General features: G+C 35.9%; 1 protein-coding gene across 2 annotated transcripts; it reads right to left on the reverse strand.

Annotated features, from left to right (window-relative positions):
- Positions 1-215: 215 nt before the first annotated feature.
- On the reverse strand, positions 216-10,542 carry LOC123540304 (splicing factor 3B subunit 6-like). 2 transcript variants are annotated; one of them, XM_045325206.2, is made up of 4 exons: positions 10,433-10,542; positions 4,026-4,144; positions 2,934-3,072; positions 216-1,570 (listed from the first exon to the last, which is right to left on the reverse strand). In XM_045325206.2, exons 1-4 carry the CDS (start codon positions 10,454-10,456, stop codon positions 1,463-1,465), a joined length of 390 nt encoding a protein of 129 aa, XP_045181141.2. In that variant the 5' UTR covers positions 10,457-10,542; the 3' UTR covers positions 216-1,462. The 2 variants fall into 2 exon arrangements, with proteins under 2 accessions (XP_045181141.2, XP_053383123.1); XM_053527148.1 differs by lacking the exon at positions 10,433-10,542 and adding an exon at positions 9,207-9,275.
- Between the last annotated feature and the right edge of the window lie 356 nt (positions 10,543-10,898).

Below are 10,898 nucleotides of genomic sequence, written 5' to 3' on the forward strand. Positions count from 1 at the left end.
TTCATGCTACAGACCAAGTTTGAAGAAGATCAATCAAGCTGAGTAGATGTCATTTATAGGTTTTTCTATTACTAAAGAGCTCTGGCAGCCACCTAAAAGCGGCCAAGCTGAAACATTTGAACAAACTTAATCAAATGCAAACATTCGTGGTGTCCCTTTTCACTAGGCAAACAGATGTAATAACTCAATTCATTTCAAAATGTAAACACTTCATCTATAAGTGACATTTTTTATTCATATCATTTACTCACACATGAAGTGGAACAATATACAAAATGAAAAAAAAATGATGAAAATGATGGATGAAATGGATCATTTTTACCCAAAAACCCTTATTTCCAAGTCGGAGTAAAATTTTCTAACCATTCCGTTCAAAGACTGAACTGGACATTAAATGAAAAAAAAAAACCTGCCAAAGGTAATGCATATTTAGGGACATATCTCCCAATATACAAAACAATATCATTTTTTAGAAGATAGACCCATAAAGTATATCAGAATTCATGACTCTATACTATATTTGATACTTTTCAGATCAATATCAAGTACCGATATTTTTTTAAAAATTTTCCTACAATTTTTCTGTTCAGAAGACTGATTTTCAATATTATAAGCAATTTTTTTTTATGCATAAAGTAGTACCTAAATCCCCCACTAATTGCTAACAAACAGAAGTACTTCAACATAATTAGAATTAGACAAAAAACTGGAGGTGTTAACTATTACTTAATATGTTCACCGCAAAATTTTTATATCACTTTAACATTTAAACTTGTAGCTTTCTAAAATTTCAAACAACAAAAAATAAGAATATACAGTAAAACACTAAGAGCTTGAAATCACGTGGGTATGAGCAAAATGCTCAAGTTATCCCGGGCTGTGTACTAGATTAATTGCTCCAGCCAGGCCAGGTGCTCCATTAATTGATTCTCCAGCAAGCAATGTTTCGCTGTGTTGTAAATATGAGCAATGTTAAAAACACTGATGACTTCTTCTGTGTGTAACTTAGAAATGTCTTCAAACCTAAAAATGCATGTACATTTTGTCCTTGGAAACATTTCTGATGAAAAATCAGTCTGCTCAGAAACCCTGAAAGCAATCTTGTAAGTTTACCTTAAAATTTCTCTTAAACAAAGGTATTGGATATTATAATTCAATTCTTCACAGGAATATCAATTACTTTACATGACAGCTTTAGATAAAGCTTCAGAGCCCTCTCAATCACCTTTTTAATTTTTTTTACATCAATGTCTAGAAAAAAGCCAAGTTATGCTATTAATGTCATAAGGTTGAAATACACTTTCGGCATCTTTTTTTTCTTGAAGATCTCTTCAAGCTATTATATAATTGTGAGCACACTCTTCAATGTCCAGCATTATTCAATTTTCACAGGAATTGAAGACTTTCACTACAAATTAACAACACAGATCAGTAAAACATAAGCCAGTGTAGTTCCTAAGCACTAAGACTTAGGTTTACTGGCGTGTATATCTGGTGTACTCAGTCCATATTTCTGTTTCATTTTGTCTAGTTCTTCTTTCTTTTTATCAGCATCAATTTTCTTGAATGCCTGTAAAAAGCAGAATAACAAGTATTAGGCACAGCTACGCATTTGAAGAACAAATCTAAAACTGGTATTGATTAACCCTTAGCCTGCTGGCAGCAAGTGATTTGCCTTTGCGAGCAGTGCAGATCAAGATCAGCACATCTGTGCAGGCTGATAATCATCATGATCTGCACTGTTCTGTTCGCTATTCAGCAAGTAAATTTTCAGTGAACACCCCTTTGAATTATAACTGAATGATGGACCAGTCCATTCTAGAAATTTAGCAGGGTAAGAGTTAAGGAAATTGAAATATACATTTTAGATTTATTATCATGAGAAAGCATTCACTTTTTGAAGAAAAAAAAAATCAAATTGTGATGCTGTATTATGACACTCCAATTTTTTTTAAAGAACTGTAGAAAACTCTTTCTCCATTTTAAGCACTGTAAAATGTAATTAGAAAGCTAGGCTCACTTAAAATCTATTTCTGTACTGAACAAATTACATGTAGCTTTAATAGCTCTGCAAACAATGACTAAGCCAATGATATAAAATGAAAAATTAAACCTCATCACTAAACATGATTCTTTTAGTTACATACAAACCATCATTCCAGCAGTGAAAAGGAGTAAAGTGTCATTTACTATAAGAGTGTACACAAATATTTTCAACCAATTTTCAAATATTTTTCAACACTAGCTGTAAGATCACATTACCATTAAGTTTAGCTCTTACAAATAAGACCAATACAGTATTAGTGAAATACCATATTTTGAGATCTGGTATATGTCCCTACTATTTGTGCGAGAAAATAAACAGCTGCATATACTGTGACCTGAGGCAGAGTCCCTGGTCAAAGACAAATCCCCAACAGAAGCTGCATTTTCTTAAATTACCTCAGATTAGTCAGATATGCAATGTTAAGTAATTTGTTTAGAAAGTCAAAGCACACAGTAGATGGAATTTTTTTCTTTTTCTAAGATTGATGTGTCCTTAAAGGTATACTTGTGCTAATTTCCCAGCAAGAAAGAGGTAGGGACTTTTGACCAAGGTTGGCAAAAAAGCTGAAATACTCATAAAAGACAGGACGGTGGGAAATACTGGAAATTCCCAGGAAATACTGCCTTTTAATGGGAATTCCCGCGAAATACTGCCTTTTACTGGGAAATTATGACCTTGCATTAATTTCACTGATGAAATTGTTAAGGGGAACATAAGCCATATCTACACTTCTCTATTTATTGGTAATTTAATGTCTCCCTGTTAAACATAGCGTTACTGTGAGCATACATGTTTTTTCCCCATTTCATGAACATGCTAAAGTAATTTTCAGCATTTTGAAATGTAGCCAAATCTAGTGTAACATGACTTTACGTATACTATTTACCTTATTTGACTGGTAGTATAGTACCACTAGGTATCTGTTACAGACGTTAAAACCGGACAAATGATCACAGGCATTTTTAGCATCAAAGATGTCTTCGTACACAACAAAAGCTGTTCCTTTTGTGTCAGGTGTATTACCTCTGAAAAAAATAATGAAAAATCAATAATGCTCAAATCAACACATTTAAAATAAATCTGTTTAGAAATTAGAGGGTCCAACTACGTGATAGCATAAAAGGGCAACTTAACAATCATTTTAAAGTAAAAAGGCTTATATAAATGTACTGATAAAAACGAAACTTTTGACATTTTTTTATTTAAAACAAGAGCTGTCACTAATGGTGACAAATGCCCCCGCAGCGCCTTGACCTTTGACCTGGTGACCCCAAAGTCAATAGGGGTCGTGTACTCAATAAGTACTATCAGCACGTGAAGTTTGAAGGTCCTGGGTGCAGTGGTTCGCGAGTAAAGTAAAAATTATCAATAACATTTTAAATGTGACGTTTGTAATAATATATAATAATAACGACTTTATTTCATGAGGCTGCACATTTGGGCAAGCCCAATCTTCCATATGCGCCTCTAGATATATATTTTTACAAGATTACAAATATTTACAAGGCATAAGCATGATAACAATACTTTTTTATACATACTCATCAAAGTGTAGAAGTACATAAAATACAATGCATAGTTGTTTTGTTTGTTTGTTTGTTTTTACTACATATCATTTTTTTCATTCACAGTACTTAACAACATGACTCAGCGGTTGTCAAAAACCTGTATATACTGGTAGTTTTTAATGTGTCTGCCACTCAACCTAGACGTTATGGGTTCAGGCCCAGCAGGTAATGACAAAGCTTTCCAATCATATCAGTACTACTTTCCCATGAAGCAGACTATTAAAGAGTATTTAAAATAAACTTCAAACTTCATCACTATCACATTAAAATATTAGTAAGCATAAACTAACATGTGATGGGTTACCCATAACTCATCTCTAAATCACATAAAATTGTAAACATTCGACATCTGCACATTGTGTAATAGTATGTAGTTAATTATCATTATGCAGATGTATGACAGTACTTACACTCGTATCTGTCTGATTGCACCATACTTTCCAAAAATATCATACATCTCTTCTGCAGTGATTTTGTATGGTAGATTTCGTATGTACAAGATTCTGTTGACTTCCGGCGGAAGCCGCACCTGAAAATAAATTTTCAATTTATTTCATTGTTAGACAACATTATAAGAAACCATAAAAAATATTAGTAAAACTATGGATGCTCCCCAAAATATAATATTAAATGGGACAAAAGTGGAATTCATCGACTTGGCAAATTCCATCCAGTGGTTGCCGGGGAATACTCTAACAAGAAATGGTACTACAGTACACTAATGTTGAATAATCTAAGGGCAACAACTCAGTGATAAATCACCCAACTGGAACATGAAGACAATTTGCGCATCTCCTCTTAGCTTACCTGAAGCTTACTATGAAGACTCGATTTCCAGCTGGTTGTCCAGACAAGAAATGATACTACAGTGTACTGTTTTTACCCCAACAATACAGACCCTGACCTTTGACCTACTGACCCCAAAATCAATAGGGATCATCTGCTGGTCATGACTAACCTCCCTATCAACTTTCATGATCCTAGGCCCAAAAGCCTTCTTAAGTAATCATCTGGAAACTGTTCCGGATCCTTGTGACCTTGACCTTTGACCTACTGACTTCAAAGTCAAACCCGACCTGTATTTTATGAAGTTACACCTGTGTATCAAAATTCAAGATCCTAGGTTCAAGCTTTATCAAGTTATCATCCGGAAACAGTTTAACTGTTCCGGGTCATTGTGACCTTGACCTACTGACCTCAAACTTGAACTTAACCTGTATTTTATGACATTACACCTGTTTACCAAAATTTATGACCCTAAGTCCAAGTGTTCTCAAGTTATCATCCGGAAACCGTTTAATTGTTCCGGGTCATTGAGATCTTGGCCTCTGACCTACTGACCTCAAAGTCAAACTAGACAGGTCTGTATTTTACAATGTCACACCTGTGTACCAAATAAATATTTAATTCTGTCATGAAGGACCAAAATCATGGATGATGAATCACAGTACACAGTCATGTAAAGTTACTGGTTTTATCGTTTGCGCATATTTGCGTGTAGACCAGAAAATTCGTAACTTTTGACATTATTTGATGATTTTTACATAAATCAATGAGGAATTGAATCTCCTTTTGATACATGTAAGTTTTATTTGAATTTATGGTCAATTATTGAAATAATCGGCATTTAAACCTATAGCATGTAAAGCGTCGGCAGCGATGAACATTTCATCGGAAATAATTTGCTTCAACTATTTTGGTCTTTCGAGTGTTTGACGCGAGTGGGAATATTGCCCATATGAAAAAGTTATCTCAATATTTCCTAGGATCGCGTCTAATTAGTTGGACTAGATGTACACCACACGTTTTTTAGTCAACAACAACGGACAACCATATCAGGCCTAGAAAAGTGGTATATTTACAGATTATCTGTACATTAACAGATAATCTATGAATTTACAGATTTTTCGATCTATAAATTTACAGATCAAATGTTTGAAAACTGCAAAAATCATACTTGGACTCAAAACCGCAGCTTGAAATTACTGATTTACGTATGGTACGCATAAATAAAGGTCAGTTGTAACTTTCAGTCATTTCTGTTGACTTTGAATTTTTTTTGAAAATGGCAAAATTTCAAAGTCAATAAAAATGGCTGAAACCCACAAATGACGTTAATTTATGCATACTGTAAATCTATCTATCTATAAATACTGCATGACACCCTTGCGAGTATTTTATGCAGGTGCGCCTCAGTGCATAAGAGTTTAAAAGCAGGAATGTACAGGAGAAATAAAGTAATACATAAAGTATTTGTGAGAATTTGACACAAAGCTGATAGTGCTAATAAAAAGGCGAAATGTACAGTAAGAGGATTAAAAACAGCCTGGTCACTCAGAAGTCCTGGCCCAGTTTGGTTACCCCTTGCCTAAACTGGTCCAGGGTAGGTGCTTGAGCAATGTCAGCCGGCAAAGAATTCCAGAGAATGATGGTAGCCGGGTAGAAAGAGAACTTGTAATAATTACAGGGTGTTTGAATTTGCCGGAAAGATAGGGAATGCATGTGCCTAGTGAGCCGGGTAGGAGGTAAAATATAAGATGGCATCGGCACTGCAACCAGTTCATGGACAATCTTGTAAAACATCAGTAGCCTGGCATCATTTCTTCTGTTTGCAAGGGAATGCCACCCCAATTGCTTTAACATGTGTGTGACACTGCTGTAATTTGAATAGTCACTGGTGACCCATCGAGCGGCCCTGCCTTGGACCATCTCGATTTTATGTATGTTGAGCTGTGTATGTGGACTCCACACTGAGCTGCAGTACACTAGTTGTGGTCTAACAAGGGTTTGGCAGGCAAATTCCCTAATATTTTGCTGTCTGGAGGGAATATTGCGCTTAATGAAGTTAAGTGTTTGACCAGCTGTTGAAGTGACCTGGTTTATGTGTTTGTTCCAGTTTAGATCTGAAGTGATGCTAACACCAAGGTATTTTGCATCACTCACGGTTGCTAGTGTCTGCCCATGTAGTGTGTAAGTGGATTTGTTAGGGTGTTTAGACTTGGAAATATTAATCACTGTACATTTGGATGGGTTGAATTCCATGTCCCATGTGTGTTCCCATTTTTGTAACCTGGTTAAGTCCTCTTGCAGAGTATGTTGTTGTGTAACATTGTTGACTGTGATATAAACAGCAGTATCATCAGCAAATAACCGGACCTGTGAAACAATATTTTCAGGCAGGTCGTTTATGTATAGCAAAGAGAAGAGGGCCGAGGACAGAGCCCTATGGGACACCAGATGTGACCGGGACCTCATCCGACTTATCACCATTGACTAAGACGGACTGACGGCGACCGATGAGAAATGATTTGACCCACTGTAGTGTACAGTCCTGGATGCCATGTTGGTGCAGCTTATATAGTAACTTTAGGTGATTAACCTTATCAAACGCCATTGAGAAGTCGAGGAGTATTAAGTCTGTTTGGTGACCTAGAATTAAATTCCTGGATAGGTCCTCGACAAGTCCTAATAGTTGAGTTTCGCATTACCGTTTTGACCTGAAGCCATGTTGAAGGTGATAAAGTATGTTGTTGACCTGGAAATGTTTAGTGATGTTTGATGCGACAATGTGCTCCATAACTTTGCAAAGAACACATGTCAGGGAAATGGGTCTATAGTTAGTAGGGTTGCTTTTGTCACCTTTCTTAAAGAGAGGAGTATCATTCGCCTTGGACCAGTCGGAGGGGATAGTGCCTGTTTCTAGAGATTTTTGGAAAAGTTTGGTGACCAGGGGGGCAATTTGTACACTTAGGTTTTTCAGGACTACCGGTTTTAAGTTATTGGGACCGCAAACTTTGTCACTCTGTAATGTGGACAAAAGCTTTTGGACACCATTTACACTGATGGAAATTTCAGGCATTTTGGGGTATTGAGGCTTTGGGGCATTGCTAAACAGGTATTTAGTTTTCATTAAGCATAGCTGACTTAGTTTTAAGGGATTCATTGGAGTGAAGACGGACTGGAATTGGCGGTTGAGAACATTTGCCTGGCCCCTGCTATCTGTGATAAGGTTATCATTTTCAGATAGTGGGGCAATGCCTTGGGTGTCCTGTTTAGCATTTTTGATGGTTGAGAAGAGCTTTTTACGGGAGAAGTTTTGACCTGGTTTGGGGTTATTTGGATCACCTGAGTGTGCCTCTAGGACATACTCTAGGTAGTTTGTGTGGGCCTGCTTTATCTCCATTTTGACCTGGTTTCTGAAATTTTTGTACTGATGTTTGACCTTTGAATTTGAACTGTTTTTCTGTTTTTTGTACAATTTATTTCTTTTTCTGATTTGTCTCTTGATGCCTTGGGTGATCCAGGGAAGAGATGGTTTAGAACCCAACCTCTTGGAGGGAATGAAAAGATTTATTCCTTCATGGATAAGATCTTTAAATTCTATCCACAGCTCTTCAATGGATTTGGAATGGAAGTCACTAAACATAGAAGGTGACTTTGATATTACAAACTGTTGGAAATTGACCCAGTTGGCTTTCCGAAATAAGTGTACAATACGAGGCTTTTGTTTATTAAGACGGGGTTTGACCTCAGAGGTAATTTGGACAATATCGTGATCCGAGATACCAGCTACTGACTTTACAGATTTAATAAGGGTAGGGTTGGATGTGAAGAACAGATCTAGAGTGTTATTTAACCTTGTGGGGAAATTTACCATTTGTTGTAATGAGAAATCATTTACTAAAGATATGAAGTCTTCATAAAGTTTGGGGAGGGAGCAACCAGGCTTGACTGTAGGGATGCTCTCGTCCCATGCTAATTTTGGGAAATTAAAGTCGCTGGTAAGCCAAACTTTACCTTTAAGTTTGCTTACCATTTGTAGTGACTTGTACAATTCTAAAATGCTATTTTCATCATATTCATGGCTTCTATATATAGTATGATGCTAGATAAAGAGGTTGTGATCCAAACAATTCCAGTTTTAACCAAATGATTTCACAGTTTGTTTGTAAAATTTTCATTTCGGAGACTACAATTGAGTTTTTAACCAGTATGAAGACCCCACCCCCAGATTTACCTGTGTTCCTATCACGTCTGTAGGGGGTATAACCTAAAATATGTGGGAAAATTTCACTATCGGTATGTTTGGATGTAAGCCATGACTCGGTTCCAAAAACTATATCAGGTTTTTCTGTGTCAAGGAGAGTATGAAATTCTAATTTCTTATTTACAATCGATTAAAAATTTATGGTCATGACTTTTAGGCAGGAGAAAAAGTTTTTAACATTCTTTTTCTCGGTTTTGTTTGGAATAACGGGAACTGCAGGATCGGCCAATAGGGTGAAACTATTTTGGGATTCATGGGATGACAATGAAGAGTTTAATAATGTGGAAAAATTTAATGACTCACAGTTCGTACAGAGCCAGGAAAAGGACTGATTGCTAGATACCAAATCAGAATATTGAGATTGACTGAATCCTTCGCAATGAATGTGGAACCAGATGTTACAGTTGTCACACAAGATGGCAGGGTCATTGTCAAGGACATTTAGACCACAAGTTCCGCATAGATAATCTGGACCGGGATTTAGTTCTACATCGGCAGACAGAGTCAAGACAAGAACAAATAAATAACTTTTAGTCAGTCTTACCGAGTTTGTTGGTTTTATTTTGCTCACCAGACGACCAGCTAAAATTTTTATCATAAGAGAGTTTACTGGGTTATGACGAGGCCTGATGAAGAGGCTACCCGTGTCGACATCACCTTGGGTTCCCTGTAACAGTGACTTACAGATTGAAAATAAAATAAAGCATGTCAGAATACCTGTAAACATTTCTACTTCCTGCAAGTTTCAGCTACTTCTGGTACAGGAATGTTTATATTTGGACAAAGGTCAAGGACGAATGGCGGGAATTCAGCTGATCTGAAAATTTTTACCAAACCGACAACCGCAACCAGCAACCTCCCTGGAATGGATTGGACTACTATTAAAATAAGTTCAATTTGATAAACCTTAACTAGAACCAGAATATCGTTGCGAAAAAGGCTGGTTTCAATGAAAAATTGGAGAGCGGAAAAAAGCTTGTTAGTTCAGCACGACGCGAATGTGGGACTTTATGTACCAGTCCACTTATGTACCAGCCCTTTATGTACCACTTTATGAGACTTTATGTATCACATATAAAATAAAATAAAATTAAAAAAAAATCCAGCATTAATTGATCTCTATGAATTGTTCCTTATTCCAATTTTGTGAAATGCATTGTTAAACTGTTTAATCACTTTAAATATTTAATTTAAGTCAATTTAAAATGTTGGCCCATATTGTTGATTTAATCAATTTCACAGTAAATTACAACCAAATTATCACCTATTATCACCTATGCACAGTAGGTACATAGATAGAAAGTATAGCTACTATATAATATATGTGGTACATTAAGTCTCAAAGTGGTACATAAAGTACCTGGTACATAAATGAACTGGTACATAAAGGATCGCACGGGTCCGCACGACGCATGCGCAACATGCGTAACTAAAACAATTAATTTCAAGCTGCGGTTTTGGGAATAAATATAATTTCAACAGTTTTCATACACACAATCTGTAAATTTACAGATCGAAAAATCTAAAAATTTATAGATTACCTGTAAATTTACAGATAATCTGTAAAATACCACTTTCCTAGACCTGCATATTGGATAAGCGTCTCTAGACCCTGAACAAGAACCAGAGTTATATCGCTTAATTTCAGGTAACCCCACGTATAAAAGAAGATTTAGCAGGACACCAAATTAAAAATATGCCTCTGTATCTTTCTCAATGACTTAAAAAGTTAAATGTCTTGAAGGAATAGGGTAGTATGATGTTTCTTACGTTTCCTTTTCTTCCCATCGCCATCTTGTTAGATTTAGTAGGTAGACTGTGTCCCTAACGTTTCAGACCGTTTCAGACGAAAGGTCTTTTCATCCCAAGACATGCAAAAAGGATAGGGATAGAGTGCGAAATGGACTCCATTTCGCGAAATGGACTTTATGTCTACGAAATGGACTTTTATTTTCTTAATTGTGACTTTAATTTAAATTTTATCTGTATTTTCATCAATAGATATAATAAATAAGAGGTAAAACTAAATGTTGGTCATTTTTGATAAAATATGTTTCTAATTTATAACCAAAATATTACAATTTATTAAGACCACGTCCTCCGAAATGGACATTTTCGCGCCTAACTTCTACGAAATGGACTTTTATTTTTTTTAATTTCGGCTTTAATTTCGTTGATATTTGTATTTTCATAAATAGATATGATAGATTAGAGGTAAAGACCCCAAAACACCTAA

This window comes from Mercenaria mercenaria, chromosome 16 (assembly GCF_021730395.1).
Source record: "Mercenaria mercenaria strain notata chromosome 16, MADL_Memer_1, whole genome shotgun sequence".
NCBI classification, from domain to species: Eukaryota; Metazoa; Mollusca; class Bivalvia; order Venerida; family Veneridae; genus Mercenaria; species Mercenaria mercenaria.